At 42.0% G+C, this 16244-nt stretch overlaps 1 protein-coding gene across 3 annotated transcripts in view; it reads right to left on the bottom strand.

Moving 5' to 3' along the window:
- The window catches only part of FAM184B (family with sequence similarity 184 member B), a 118422-nt gene that overhangs the window by 33709 nt on the left and 68469 nt on the right, over positions 1-16244 (bottom strand). For all 3 annotated transcript variants that reach the window (XM_043438286.1, XM_043438285.1, XM_043438284.1), the window contains exons 6-7: positions 8619-8729; positions 6665-6772 (exon numbers count right to left, since the gene is read on the bottom strand). In XM_043438286.1, coding sequence (XP_043294221.1) covers positions 6665-6772; positions 8619-8729 — 219 coding nt within the window. The remainder of the gene's footprint in view (positions 1-6664; positions 6773-8618; positions 8730-16244) is intronic.

Genomic DNA, 16244 nt, shown 5'->3' with positions numbered 1-16244 from the left:
ATGTTTCAACGCTATTCTCTCAGATCATCCCACCCTTGCCTTCTCCCATAGAGTCCAAAAGTCTGGGCAGGCAGATTCTTTACCAGCTGAGCCACAAGGGAAACCCAAGAATTCTGGAGTGGATAGCCTATCCCTTCTCCAGTGGATCTTCCTGACCCAGGAATCGAACCCGGGTCTCCTGCATGCAGACTGATTCTTTACCAACTGAGCTATCAGGGAAGCCTAGTAAAATGAATCATCACTACAAGGCTCTAAAAATGAACTTGTAGGGACCTAGCGACAGAGCCTGAAAACATAAGGCAAAATGTTCAGAAATACAGGGAGGAACAAGCAAATTTATAATGGGAGATTTTAATACACACTTCTCAGAGACTCATATATCAGGTACACAAAATAAGCTAGGAAATGGAAGATTTGAACAAGACTAATAAGCTGAAGTTTTAGCTTATTAGTTTTAGCTACTAGTTAGTAGCTAAAAAAGAACAATAATCACTGTTAATGTTTATATAATGCTTAGTGTGCACCCTCAACTCTAGGAGGCGAGAATCATACCATTTTAAAGGTGATGAACCTTGCCCAAGGTCATGCAGTGAACACCAGAACTAGAGTTTAAATATATAAGCTTTAACCATGGGGGTCACAAACAGTCACACACGACTTAGTGACTGAACTACAACAACAAACCTTTAACAACCAAACAGAATGTATACTTTTTGGCTATCACATAGGAACCATTTTTAAAAAACAGACTCCACAACAGGCTACAGAGCAAATTTCAGCATAGCTAGAGTGTCAACATTTTATAGACCACATTATCTAATGACAATGCAAAAAATTTAGAAAACAGTAAGAAAGTAGGTTTAAAAAGTGAGATAAACTTCAAAACTCTGGTATACAGCTAAAGACATACACTGAGAGGGAAATTTATAGCCTTAAGTGCATTTATTATAGAACATTTAAGAAGTTAGAAAAAGGATAACATAATAAACCCAAAGTAAGTAGAAGGAAAGAAGTATGAAAGACAAAATTAATGGCATAGAAAAAGGCAGATCTGACCAGCACATCTGAAAGCCGGCTTTTTGAAAAGACACATCAAACTACTGCTAAGACTGATCAAGGAAAAAGGGAGAAGGAACTTAAAGCAACATGAATAATGGACAAAGATCTCATGACAGTTATGAAGATGAAAAAGAATTTCAAATGCACTCTGAGTCACTGTGAAGACTGTGAAAGAGAATGTGCAGGATGTAATTTCTGGGCTACCTTATTGACCACTGATATATTTAAAGGCATCCTGGGCAGGAGTCCAGAAACAGGAGAGGATAGAAAATGCTTTAAAAGGCTGATGATGCACTTAGATGACTACGCCAGCTCCCCACAGCATAGCGTCCATCTATTTCCATGCAGTAACTCATGGACGCCTGCAACTCAGGGAGGTGGGCAGGAAAGACAACCCCGTCCTTGTGTTGCAGAGGGGGGATCTAAGGTCGGAGAAGCCCAGACTTCCATGTGACTGCACTGGCACTCTGTTGTGTTAGCATGATCACCAGCTGCCAGTATCAGGGCCTAAATGGATGAGTTCAAACTGTGATAGGAATGTATTGCTGAAACGTATCTGCAAATCAGACACTTAAAATCAACCTGATAGATGAAGGCTGCTTCCCAAATCAACGGGGAGATAAACTCAGCAATCTTTTCTGTTTCTGTTCACTTGCTTCCAGCTCCCTGGAAACCAAAGACAAGGATATCCTTCCCATGAAAAGGAGATGAGTCCTCCCCCTCCCTGCAAATAATTAAAGGACCCAGTGTTCCTTTAAATCATCCTCTGGCCAAGGCTAATTTTTGAAGGTGTTCCTAACCCAGCTTGAAACAGTACCCTCAGCTCCATTCATTCAGTTGTCACGTCATGGATCAGTTAATATACAAGGAGATGCAAACATCTGCCATATGTGGGTATGTTAGGTGCTGGAAGGACAGAGATTAATAAGAGGTATAATTCCTGATTTCAACAAACTAATGGTTCAGCAGAGGGGACCAACAGACCATATAAATGGAAAGCATTCACCTTCACCACCCTACCTTCTATACCTGGTATTTTGGGTCAAAGTGTATCATTCCAAAGGAACTGGGGTGCCATCTGAATATTTCTCAAAGGAATCTGACCTTGGAAATGAACAGTAGGCTGAAGGAGCACTTTCAAGCTCACCAATACTCATTTCTCTGAATGTCAAATGGGGCAGTCTCTCCAGCATCCCTTTTCTGGTTGTTGGCTTGGGATCCCAGTGAGTGCCTCCCAGGACCAACAGTGAGCCACTCTGGGTGGATCCTGAGTTAATCGCTCCTAATTCACGCTCTTGCATTCCCCATCAGGCATTTCTCAGGTTCTATCCAGGACTCTCTCCATCACTAAAGTATGCACAGAAAATAAATAGCTCTGCTTCTCCCCTAACCATCCACTGCAAAAGCCTCCTCCCAACTCCTCCCAAGCAAATGGCTGGTTATTTTAAACCCACAGTCACATTAGGCCTTCATCTTTCATCTTCTAGGCAGTGAACCTCATCTGGGTTGTTTCTATTTTTAAGGAACACCCACACCCAGGAAATCTTCAGGAAGGAAATATTGAAAGTCTTTCTCAAGTTCATTTGACAATCTTTCAAAGGCAGCATTATGCACATCTTAAAAATAGAACACCTAATGCAATGGGGTTTTGCTGAAATGATTACAGGGGACTGTAATAGATACTACAAAGTCACCTTACATTATAGACTCTTTTAACAGTTTCTAAAAGTGACTTCATGTGCTTTCTTCCGTTTATTACAAGTCTCTGGGGTGGAGGACAGGAGTCATGTCTGCCACTTTACTAATGAAAAGCAGTATAGAACTATAATTTGGATACTGGTGTTCCTCAGTGTTCCTCAGTTTGGGCCTCAGTTTCCCTATCTGTAAAGCGAGGATAATAACACTTGCCTCATAGGGTTGTGGTGTGGGACTGTGTACACACTATGTTCTTGGTACTTGATCTATTTGCCACGATGAACAGTGAGGAAACTGATGCCAGAGAGGTAATTATATAATATTTACTTCCTGCATTTGAAATGGAGCTCTCTGAGGACCACCCTCACTCATCCAGCCCTGGGCCTCTCTTAATGACAGCACTCATAAATACTTGTTGAGGCAAAATGAGTTGAATAATAATGACCACAAATAACTTTTCTTTTTGTTCTGGAGAAGGTGCAGGCAAGGATCTATGAAAACTTCATCCCTTTCCTGTCCCCAGCTCACTGAGACCCAGACACCAGAATCTTCCACAAAAAAATAAATTTTCTGTGAAAATTACCAAGACTCACACGACTTTCTGGAAACTAATGAAGAACACTGTGAACCTAAGAGAATCAAGGAGACCAGACATGAGAGGCCAGGATAAAAGGCTCAATGGAGTCTCAGCTGTCTATGGTGGGGACAGAGCCACACCCAGGGTTGGCAGCCCTCCCTCTGTGTATTCTGGGAATGGAGTGAAAAGTCTCGGCCTTATTGTTTATATCTCTCTTGACTCACTGAAATGGTTTGGCAGAACAGCTAAGAACAACCGTTGTTGTGTCCTGTGTGGGGGCTGGGTTCACTGCGCTGTAATGCACTGCTCACGCACCATCCACACAGGCCTGGACTTTGTACCTCTAGGGCCTTGGCAAAGCTTTGACTCGCTTGGTTGGCATAGATTTTGCTGGAAAAAAATATCTGAACTAAATTATAAACTTTCTCTGATATAGCTTGACCAAGTTCAGAAAGTTGTGTAACCTGTTGAGTTGGTAAGGTTGTGGGGAAACAGACACTTGCGCCTGCTGCCGTGGGGGTACACTGACACCCTTGATGGAGTGCAAGGCAGCAAATCTATCCAAGTTCAAGCTTCTCATACCACTGGACCTAGCAAATTCTACAGTGGTAAGAGTTAGCCCCTACTAAACATTTACATGTACTGTTTCTGTCATTGTTTCACAGATGAGTGTGGAATGAATGAATAACGTACATGTTGAGTTGAATCAAGCAGAATTGATACTCATGAAGGTTCTTCCTTCTTTACTTCTGTCTAGAACTGAGCTCTTGGAGGGATCGTTGTCTAGACCCAGAAGGGTCAGATAAGAGCCAAGTTTCATGATGAACCAATCCAAGGTTTTCAATGTGCACTTGTATTTAAACTTCTTTGTGTATAGTTGCTCAGTCATGTCTGATTCTTTGTGACCCCATGGACTGTAGCCCTTAAACTTCTCTAGGACTTGCCGCTTTAGCTACAGCAGTGGTTCTCAATTGGATGGTTATGGGCCCAAGGAAACATTTGTCAATGCCTGGAGAAGTTTTTGGTTGAGACATTCTGATTGCAGAGGGAGTGTTACTGGCCTTCGGTGAGTAGAGGCCAAGGATGCTACAAAACATCCTACAAGGCACAGGGCAGTCCCACAACAAAACTTCACCCAGTTCAAAAGTCAAGTGCCAAGGCTGAGAGACCTTGAGCTGCAATGAAAACTCTGGCCCTTGTACGTCAGTCCTGGAACATACCTAGAACTTGTGTGTATGTGTGTGTTCCCTCCTGAAAATACAGCCTGCTGTGTAATCTTCTGGAGCTTCATTATTATTTATTTCTAGCTTATCAACCTTCCTTTAATTTGAATCTCATCACTTAAGATCCCAGCCAACTCTGTCCCATCTCCCTACCACAGTCACTTTGAGGCCCTGAGAAATTCTCCAATATTTGAGGAAGAACCTTTCTGGGAAGTCCCACAGGATACTGGTGAAAAGTTCAGCTGTCCCTAGGGCCAGGAGTTCTTGTTGAACGATAGCTCATGAGGCTGTTTCTTGAGAAACTCACAAAGAATGTTCTACAAGCAGACATTTTCAGAAAGGATGGGATGGCCTCAGTCAGGAAGGGCCAGCCCTGCTGATAAATGTACCTGTGTTCCTTTATTTCTCCTCCAAGCTTACGCAGGGGCAATGGGGGCTGCTCAAGAATTTCCCCCACATCTGGGTGTCAGAGGAGGAAATGTGGGGAGTCCTGGCCACTCTCCTTAATCCCAAGACATACAACTATAGCCTATTTTATCTGGAAGGCATCCTGGACATGTGTTGATACTCTTACAGGGAGAGTGGGGGATCAGAGCCACAGACCTAGCTCCATCCCATCTCGGCTGCTTATCTGCCTGTGACCATGAGCGAGCCACCTAACTTCTCTGTCCTTCATTTTCCTCTTTTGTAAAATGGTTACGTTACAGGGTTACACAAATTCCAAAGAGGTCACAAATGGAGACAGTGCTATATAACTGACCAATACTGTTATTCAAAACCACAGCCACTAGATTTTTGACTCATTTCTATCCTGGTGAATATGTGGTTAAGGTTAAGTATGGGTTATCCCAGTAGGGCTGTTTGCAAAATAGGACTGGAATCAACAAGGAGAACTTATAGTTTCTGAAGACACACAGGCACAGGGAAATGGGTGGATTAATGGAAGAGGATAAAGCAGTGAGATTCAGACTCACCTACATAGTGTTTTCCCACCTGGAGTCTGAAGTAGACTGAAAATTTGAGGCAGCAATAAAATATATGAAATTTAGGCAATGGATTTTTTATTTTTGCCAAAAATTTTTGATTTTTTATTTTTGCCAGCTGTAAAGATTAAGAGGTAAGCTGAAATAGGAACCAAGAGGGTCCTTCAGGCCAGGGTACTCAAACATGAACTTCACAGGAAGAATTTATGTTTCTGACATTATGCAAGGAATGTTAACTGAGTGCCTATATTTTAGGTTAAATTGTGCCCCCAAGAAGAGACACTGAAGTCTTAACTCCAGGACCTAAAGAAGTGACTTTACTTGCAACCTGGGCTTTTGCAGATGTAACTAGTTACAATAAGGTCATACTGGATTAGGGTGAGTCCTAAATCCAACGACTAGTGTCCCTATAAGAAAGCTAATGATGTGGTGACAAGCCAAGGAATGCCAAGGAGTGCCACCACCAACCCCCAGAAGCTGGAACAGACTCTACCCAGAGCCACCTGAAGGACCCAACCCTGCTCACACTGTGATTTTGAACTTTCAGTCTTCAAAACCGTGAGACAATACATTTTTGTGGTTTAAGCCCCAAGGGTATGGTAATTCATTGTGGCAACCCTAGGGAAAGAACACAGCTTAGCATGAGCCTGACAGAGACAAACAGAAACTAGATTCAATCCTGAAGCACCATCCCTTAAACAGGGGCAGCATCACGTGGGAGGGCTACCGTGAGAATAACAGATATCACGGATATGGATGTGGATGCGGAGGGAGGCAAGGGGGCATTGTGATTACTGTTAGGCTTCATGCTCCAGGCAGAACCAAAGACCCCACTCTAGTCCAGTGCCCCTTTGTCTGCCAGCCAGGTTGCTCTCAGAGAGGGAGGGAAGATTTATCTGACAAGCCTTGTTCTTTTTCAAACCATGCAGATAATTACTCAGAACTCTATTTTCTTCATGGTTGTTGCAAATTGATTTTATAATGATTTTTTTCCCCAGGCATTTTGGCAGCTCCGAGAGGGGAAATAAAAGGGCCCATTAATGCCAGCATGTGTCACTGGGGACACCAAAGTGCTGAAAAGGAGAAGAAAAATATCCTTAATTAAAGCAGAAAAAGCTAGAGGTTACCTGGGTCTCTAAAATGTTGTAGTGCTGGCACTCCAATTCCTGGGGCCTTTCATCACCTCTTGGGGGACATGCCTTATTCTGTTGGATAAATTCCTCCAGCCTTAAAACCTAAAGTAGAAGAATAGAAATATTCAGTGATGAAGCAAAGTCCTACCACCTGGCTGTGGTCATTAATCTGGGAGCCTGTTCCTTTGAGTCAATCACTTCTGAGGACAGTGTCTCACTAGACAAATCCAAGACATGCTTCTTGAGGGGCCATATCTAGTTAGCTAGTCGCTTATTTCTTCAGAAGACAATGAACCTGGCATGTTTACAAATCCAACACTTCCCTTTAAATTATTCATGTCCATATAACTATACCAAAGCTGTAGCATGGTTTCCACTGGTTTTCAAACCGTTCCTGGAAGGTCACCCTATTCTTTTTTACAAAGTTAGTTGGTAAAGAAAAGGAACAATGTTTAAGAATTATACAGATAATAGGAGAGAAGGGTGGCTACAGGATGCTACTACATTATACGGCCTTAATTATGATGATTATTATTAACCAACTAAATGTAGAGTCTGAATTAAACAGATTGGTTTCCCAACTCTACACTTTGAGAAGAACTAATAACCATAAAGGAAACTCAGATGTTGCTGAAACTAATGCTCCTCAGGTACCATGCTAGGCATAAGGTGGGGAGGAGAAGAAAAAGCCTGAGAGCAAGATGGTAAGGTAAAATATCGTCCCTGCCTTCAAGGAGCTGTCATCTAGTGGAGGAGACAGATGCACACTTACAATCACAACAACATTCAGTAGACATATGTAAAATATAAAAAGAGCATCATTAATGACGTGCTTGCTCTGTGTCAGGCACAGACCTAAGCATTTTACAGTATTAAGTCTTTATTCTCCTAACAATCACTATGAGGTAGGTACTACTGCAGAGAACTTTCAGCAAAAAACTGCCCAGGAGTTCTGGTACAGTGTTAATAGCACTAAAGGATGAATAGAGTCCAGTGGCAAGTTTTCCTCCCCAGTAATACTGTCCACAGTGCTTTTAAACTTTGAACTTGGTCCCTGGGTGGTTTGGACAGATTGGCCCAAGAAGAAAACCCCATAGTTCAGCTGGCTTACATCCATTTCATATCCCACTCTTCTGGCTGGCCTCCACCATGGAGGCCTGATGGCTAAATCCCTGGTTTCCCAGGCTAGCCACGTGGCACAGATGTTACCAATGGGAGTAGGAGTCAGCTAGGGGCTTCGGTACACCCTTTTGTTTTTCTAAAGAAGTGGGCAGGCTTGGTCACCCCTACCCCTACTCGTTTCCTGTTTTAAATTTGGACATGACAACTGGTCAGTGACAGTCATTCTCACAACCAAGGGGAATCTGAGCCAACTTCTCCTACATGCAGTGTCAGGGACCTGTGATACATTTAGGGACCATGAAAATGTTTTCATCCAAAATTTGAAGGAAAAAACGCAGCCTTGCTGTATTCACCTTTAATTTGCAATTACAAATTAAAATTTTTAATTCTTATTGATGAAGAAAAGAGTCCACAAAGGCAGAAGTATCTAATGCCCAGAAAACTGCCAGGAGGTGGGGAGATGGCGGAACCAAGAGGCTTGCAGATTTTCCAGACCTGATATTATTTAGCCACAGAATCAACGCCAGCAGCCTCCTGCCTCCTTCTTTTATGTATAACATTAAGTGCCTCTTTGTTAAGCCTCTATAAATCAGGCTCTCTGTTACTTGCAGCTGAATTTATGCCCCTGAGATCATCTTCCTGTCAGCCTAAAGTCTTTTTCTTCCGCGCAAGGATGCTAAATGTAAGAAAGTCAGGGTGACTTCCTGAGATTCCTGGCACGTTAGTTAATCAAATAATAAAAATAAATGAAAAAGAAAAAAAAAAAAAAAAAACTCCTGGAGTCCAGAATCATCACTCCCAAGCACAGTGTTTATTCAGGACTTACCTCAAGCAGTGAATTCTGGAGCTTCACACTTAGGGCCGCTTTCTCTTCTTCCAGCTGCTTTATTTCATTTTCTGATTTCTTCTTCACTTCTTCCAATTGTGCTTCTACTTCCTAAATGATAAATAGAAGAGTTAACCACACAAGCCATAAAAACATGAACAGGACACACCCTGCCTTATTCACAAAGGGGTTCAAAGAAGCTCACAAGAGTCATAAACTCCATAAAAAAATATAAATTAGAAATATATGAGAAAGTTAAAAAAAAAACAGGTGCTAAATTCACACCACAAAGACTAATATATATTGGGGGAGAGCATGGTAAACCCCTGGCTTTAAGTATTGTAGTGTCAAGTAAGAAAAGAGAATGCTCATTATTGACACAATTCTCATAGTTCCATGAATCAAAAAGCCAAATACACCCTCAGATGCAAGGAAATATCAAAAGCAGAATTAAATTTCCTCTTTGGTCTTCTCAGTAGCAATCTTACTTTAGTCAAAATGATGGGATTCACAGAATACTGTTTCCGCAGTCCCTCCCCACAGCCTCACAGTCTTAGTGCAAAGCAGATCCAGATAAAAGAACATTCTGGAGCTCATGTGAGTGGTGCAGCTGCATTTCAGCTCTGTGACCTTGAGCAAATTTCCTAACCTCTCTGTGACTCAATGCATTACTTATTAATACAAGCTTAGCATAGTTCTAGGTACATATTAATAGCAAGAGATAAATGAATTAGAAGTAGGGCAATTCTTATAGATTCCTACCCTTTTTGATCTAGCTTAATATCTGGGGAAATTTTGCAAGTGTCTACAGCAGTGGATGAAATATTCTTTTCCTCTTAGCTGAACTTTCAGTTCAGTCAGTTCAGTCGCTCAGTTATGTCCTACTCTTTGCAACCCCATGGACTGCAGCATGCCAGGCTTCCCTGTCCATCACCAACTACTGGAGCCTGCTCAAACTCATGAATATTGAGTTGGTGATGCCATCCAACCATCTCATCATCTGTCATCCCCTCTCCTCCTGCCTTCAATCTTTCCCAGCATCAGGGTTTCTTCTAATGAGTCAGCTCTTTGCATCAGGTGGCCAAAGTATTTGAGCTTCAGCTTTAGCATCAGTCCTTCCAATGAATATTCAGGACTGATTTCATTTAGGATTGACTGGCTTGGTCTCCTTGCAGTCCAAGGGACTCTCAAGAGTCTTCTCCAACACCACAGTTCAAAAGCATCAATTCTTCAGTGCTCAGCTTTCTTTATAGTCCAATTCTCACATCCATACCTGACTACTGGAAAAACCATAGCTTTGACTAGATGGACCTTTGTCAGCAAAGTAATGTCTCTGCTTTTTAATGTGCTGTCTAGGTTGGTCATAGCTTTTCTTCCAAGGAGCATGTGTCTTTTAATTTCATGGCTGCAGTCACCATCTGCAGTGATTTTGGAGCCCAAGAAAATAAAGTCTGTCACTGTTTCCATTGTTTCCCCATCTATTTGCCGTGAAGTGATGGGACCGGATGCCATGATCTTAGTTTTCTGAATGTTGAGCTTTAAGCCAACTTTTTCACTCTCCTCTTTCACTTTCATCAAAAGGCTCTTTAGTTCCTCTTTGCTTTCTGCATATGGGTGGGATCATCTGCATATCTGAGGCTATTGATATTTCTCCCAGCAATCTTGATTTCAAGCTTGAGCTTCATTCAGTCTGGCATTCATATGATGTACTCTGATGTAAGTTAAATAAGCAGGGTGACAACATACAGCCTTGACATACTCCTTTACCAATTTGGAACCAGTCCATTGTTCCACGTCCAGTTCTAACTTTGCTTCTTGACGTGCATACAGATTTCTCAGGGGGCAGGTAAAGTGGTCTGGTATTCCCATCTCTTGAAGAGCTTTCCACAGTTTGTTGTGATCCACATGGTCAAAGGCTTTGGCGTAGTCAATAAAGCAGAAGTAGATGCTTTTCTGGAACTCTCTTGCTTTTTCTATGATCTAATGGATGTTGGCAATTTGATCTCTGGTTCCTCTGCCTTTTCTAAAACCAGCTTGAACATCTGGAACTTCTTGATTCATGTACTGTTGAAGCCTAACTTGGACAATTTTGAGCATTACTCTGCTAGTGTGTGAGATGAGTGCAATTGTGCAGTAGTTTGAACATTATTTGGCATTGCCTTTCTTTGGAATTAGAATGAAAACTGATGTTTTCCCATCCTGTGACCACTGCTGAGTTTTCCAAATTTGCTGGCATATTGAGCGTAACACCTCAACAGCATCGTCTTTTAGGATTTGAAATAGCTCAGCTGGAATTCCATCACCTCCACTAGCTTTGTTCATAGTGATGCTTCCTAAGGCCCACTTGACTTCACATTCCAGGATGTCTGGCTCTAGGTGAGTGATACACAGAAAAACTATACAAAAAGATCTTAATGACTCAGATAAGCATGATGGTGCGATCACTCACCTAGAGTCAGACAACTGAACTTTAGGTAGACATTAAGTCATTTATTCATTCACCAAATATTTATTTATTTTTTACTTAGGTTAAAAAACTAATTTTATTACAATGATAATATGATGATGTTTTCCTGATGTCTTGGACTATGAATTTCTTGAGACATGGATATTGTCTTACTCATCTTTATTTATTTATTTATTTTTAAAAATTACTTATTTATTTTTATTTTTATTGGAGGCTAATTACTTTACAATATTGTAGTGGTTTTGCCATACATTCACATGAATCAGCCATGGGTGTACATGTGTTCCCCATCCTGACCCTCCCTCCTACCTCCCTCCCCATCCCATCTCTCAGGGTTATCCCAGTGCATCAGCCCTGAGCACCCTGCCTCATGTATCGAACCTGGACTGGCAATCTATTTCACGTATGTTAATATACATGTTTCAATGCTATTCTCTCAAATCATCCCACCCTCGCCTTCTCCCACAGAGTCTAACAGTCTGTTCTTTACATCTGTGTCTCTTTTGTTGTCTCACATATAGGGTCATTGTTACCATCTTTCTAAATTCCATATATATGTGTTAATATACTTTATTGGTGTTTTTCTTTCTGACTTACTTTGCTCTGTATAATAGGCTCCAGTTTCATCTACCTCATTAGAACTGATTCAAATGCATTCTTTTTAATGGCTGAGTAATATTCCATTGTGTATATGTACCACAGCTTTCTTATCCATTCATCTGCTGATGGACATCTAGGTTGCTTCCATGTCCTGGCTATTGTAAACAGTGCTGCGATAAACACTGGGGTACACGTGTCTCTTTCAATTCTGTCACCCTACCATGTGTTTGGCACTGTTCCGGAAGCTGGGGATAAAATGACACTATGCCTACTCACCAGGAGCTCACAATTGTGTGGAAAAGACAGGCAACAAAGTCAACAGCTATAATGCAGTAGATGTCATGTTGGATGGTGACAACTGATTATAGACCTTTATGCTCTAATTGTGAGTAGATGGACATATTAGCAACTGACATCTGCTGAGTGTGCACCATTTTCTGAGTGCTTTTCACAGATCATCTCATTGATCCTTATGAAATCGTATGAGCTAGGTAGTATTGTTAAAGCTCGTTATACAAATAAAGAAATGAAGCTTGAAGAAGTTAAAACAACTTGCCCAGGGTCATGCAGCCAGTATGTGGAAGAGTCAAGATCTGAACTCAGGAAAAGATGATTGCTTGGCTTGCTTCTTCCCTACCTGTGTGGGTCCAGTTATATGTGGACATTTTTCAATAGTAAATACTACAGCACTATATAGTCTGTGGTCAGAGGATGTGGAGGAACTGGAGACACAAACAACCTACTATAAATCATACTTGGATTTACTCTCACATTGTTCAAGGATCAAGTACAGAATGGATGGACATTATGGCTGGTTGAGCATGAATAATGAAACAGAAGTCATGGATTTCTAAATTTCTGACTCCTGGATTTCTAACCTGAGCATCAAAAAAGATGCTGCTACTGATCATCTACATGACATATTTACACTTCCTATGGGACCAATCACAGGCCAGTCTAGTGACCCTGGGGTGGCACTTAGCATTGTCCTTGGGGTCAGTCATATAAGAGAGAAAAAAAGGGATGTGACTAGATTGTAAGGGTCACATGATGTGGACACTTAGATCATGTACAGGGTCTTCAGTAAACCCATCATCTCCTTTTGCAGGGCTTGCTGTTTCAGAAAGTTCATTTTCTAAAGACAATAGATAAATTATCTTTTTGTTTGAAACAAGTTGAGATAACTTAAACAACCATCAGAAATAAGGCCATCCTCTCAGCAAAATTTCCGATTTTTCACTTCATTATTTAGCCCTCATTCACAGAATCTTTTATTGAACAAAAATTTTATTTAATGTGTTTATTGGTGCAGATACTTGCTAACTCTGCCAAAGCATGTTTGCAGTAACAGAACAGTGAAAGCCCCTGAGAGAAAGACTCTTAGCATAAAGCAGTGGCTATTTCTAATTTTATACAGTTTAATTTTCTGGGGTACATGTAATCAATCACAGCTTCAGCTGTTGCCTTGACAAACAGACCTAAGGGAAAAAAATTCCTCCACAGATGGAAATAACTCATTTCTGCAGTAATTTTTGACATTAGTAAGCCACATTTTAGGTGCAGAATAGTATGTGGTTTATTGTCAGTAAACAAAGAGTTCTTGGTCACATGGAAAACACAGATTAAAAGGAAGCATGATCATGTCCAGCTCATTCCAAAGTGACCTTAAGGACTTTAACAGGAATCATTAACAGTCTCTTCCTAACTCAAGTAAAGAGAAAAACAGCTACAAAGACAAGAACATGAGGGAAAAGGAGACAGTTGATTTCAAACATATAAATTGTTGCATCCCACCCCAGCAAGAAGACTCCATGAGCTATTAACTCACAGGATTCACAGAGTACTTCATAAGTTCTATTCTCATTTAACTCTCAAAATACTCATGGAAAATGGCTTTATTGCACCCATTTCACACAGAGCAAATCCAGTGCCTGATAAGAGGCAAAAGCAGGACTTCCACGTTTTTCTGCTTTCTTGTCTACACTGTCCACAATTACTAGCAATTTAAGAAAAGACACATAAAGGAGCCACTGTGATGGGAACAACAAATATGCAACCACAGAAAATCACCAAGCAGATATTTCAGTTCACATTTTAAAGGAAAACATGTTAACTTTTTTCAAGAAGAAAAATTACTATTTGGTATGTATTTATAGTAAAGTTCAGCTGAAACAGTAAACCAGTACAAAGCCTGAAATGTCACTCAGAGTGGGGAGGCAGAAGAGATGATGATCTTATAATTTTCAAACTGTATAAAAACTATAACCCACAGGAGAATATTGTAATAAACTATACTTCAATTAAAAATATGAATACAGAAGAAACTATAACCCATAGATTCAAGATTCCAATGAACCTCAAACATAAAAACACACAGTATATCATACCATGACATACTATAATCAAATTGTAGAAACCAATGATAGAGAAAAAAAAATCCTATAAGTGGTCACAAAACAAAAGACACACTATGCACTGGGGAGAATAGGTAAGAGTGGCTACCAACTTTTCATTTGACAAAAATACAAACCAAAAAAAAAAAAAACCCCAAAATTGAACCGCATCTTTAAAGTGCTCAAAGAACAAAACTGTTAACCTAGAATTCTATATCTAGCAAAATAGCCTTCAAAAATGAAGTCAGGAGAATAAGATGGTGGAGGAGTAGGTGGAGGTGGAATACATCTCTCTTCATGTATACATCAGGAATACACCTTCAGACACAGAAATGTATGCAGAACAACAGCTGAGAGCAGACAGGAGTACCTGACCAGCAGAAAAGAACATACAGAACCACACAAAACTCAGTAGGACGAAGGAAATAGGGGGAAAACAGGAGTGTTAGTAAGACTGGACCTGCCCTCGGTGGGTGAGGGAACTGAAGTGGGGTCTGATCTCCACACTGGGGCAACCGTCTGAGTCAGAGGAGAACCATTTAAGGCTGAGAGTGAAACAGCTGATCTGTGGCAGCCTAAATGCAGTGAGACTTAGGCAGTTCTTGCCACAGCCATACATACCCCAGACAGGGACGCAGGTCCCCCGGAAGGTGCAGCAGCTTGGAGCTGGAGTTTAGGGATTGTGGAGCAATCTCAAGGCAAGGGCTGCTGTTGACTGCGGAGAGACAGATCAAGGGGATGTGAGGGAGGAGACTGTGGTGCGAAACGCCTGTGGAGGAAAGCTGGGCAGCCATGGAAGCAAGGCGATACTGCTGAGTCACGCGTAGCGGGTGGAGCCATCACCACAGCCCCTCTCTCCCCACAAGCCAGCATTGGTATCTGAACAATAGAGAGGCTGGCCCATCAAACACCTGATACACTGAACTACAGAGTAGGACCCCTTCAAGTGCCTGAGGCACTGCACTGATCTATACAGTAGGACCGCAGCCAGAGGAGCCCCTCTATGTGGCTAACACATGGAACAACAGAGAAGGACCCCAGGCAAGGGATCCCTCTAAGCGCCTGAATGGGCGGAGCTACGGAGATAGACTGGCCAAGGAGGCCTTCTGATCACCAGCTACAAAATGCTCAAAAAAAGCCTCTGATAGGGCCCTAACTCCTGCAGCAGAGGCAGTCTGTGTCCCTGCAAGCCAAGCAACTGTGCCACCTTCACGCACAACTCTCACTGGGCAGAGCTGCCACAGGCAAAGAAAAGTCTTGTGTCTATGCACACAGGGTCACTTCAGTTGTGTCCAGACTCTTTGCAGCCCTGTAGACTGTGGCCTGCCAGGCTTCTCTGTCAGCGAGGGGGGTTTTCCAGGCAGAATATGGAAGTGTATTGACCAATACTGGTTGCCATACCCTTCTAGAGCACTATATTTCCTGCTGCCCTAGCTGCCAACTCCCCTCTGTACCTGGTGATGCCAGAGCCCCTGTGACCCAAGCAGCTGCCCAGCTCCACACCCCTGCCTCACAGGGGCAAACCCAAGTCCTCAGGGGCAGCCTGAGGAGCAAACCCCAGTGTACGATCCATATGTAGAGGTGGAAATAAAACCACAATTGAAACCCAGGGGCAGTGTGGCTAAGGAAGGCCCAAAACCTTCCCACCAGCTGTACAAGCTTCAGTTTAAGCCCACACGATCAACCAGGCAGACTCTGTGTCTATGGAATATATAAAGGGTCACTGAGAGCTCCCACGAAAGAAAACGCACTAGTTCTGATAGCTGTGGACACTGGAGGCAGGAACACAGAGGAGTAGGACCAGATTAGAATCTGAGCTGCCCCCACAGCAGGTCCAGAGATCAGCACAGTGTTGGGGGGCATCCTAGGGAGGGAAGGTGGATTGTGACTCCCAGCTAGGGAAAAGACTCTGACAGCAGTGACTCCAGAAAAACATTTGTTATTCTTATGTTTTGACTTGTTCTATAGATTCTTTTGGATTTTTTTTTCTTTTTTTCCTTTTATCCCCCCTCTGTTTTAGGTGTCGACTTTTTTTTTTTTTTTTGCAGTATGAAATCTAATTAAGCTTTTGAGCTTTTTTTTCCTCAATCACATTATTTATTGTTGTTATAAACCTCTGCCTCTACTTCGGGCTTTTGCAGTTCTGTGGAGATCCCCCCCTTTTGT

This window comes from Cervus canadensis, chromosome 19 (genome assembly GCF_019320065.1).
Source record: "Cervus canadensis isolate Bull #8, Minnesota chromosome 19, ASM1932006v1, whole genome shotgun sequence".
In the NCBI taxonomy this organism is placed as follows: Eukaryota; Metazoa; Chordata; class Mammalia; order Artiodactyla; family Cervidae; genus Cervus; species Cervus canadensis.
Note: the sequence above shows the minus strand (reverse complement) of the source record. Positions and strands in the feature narration are given on the sequence as shown.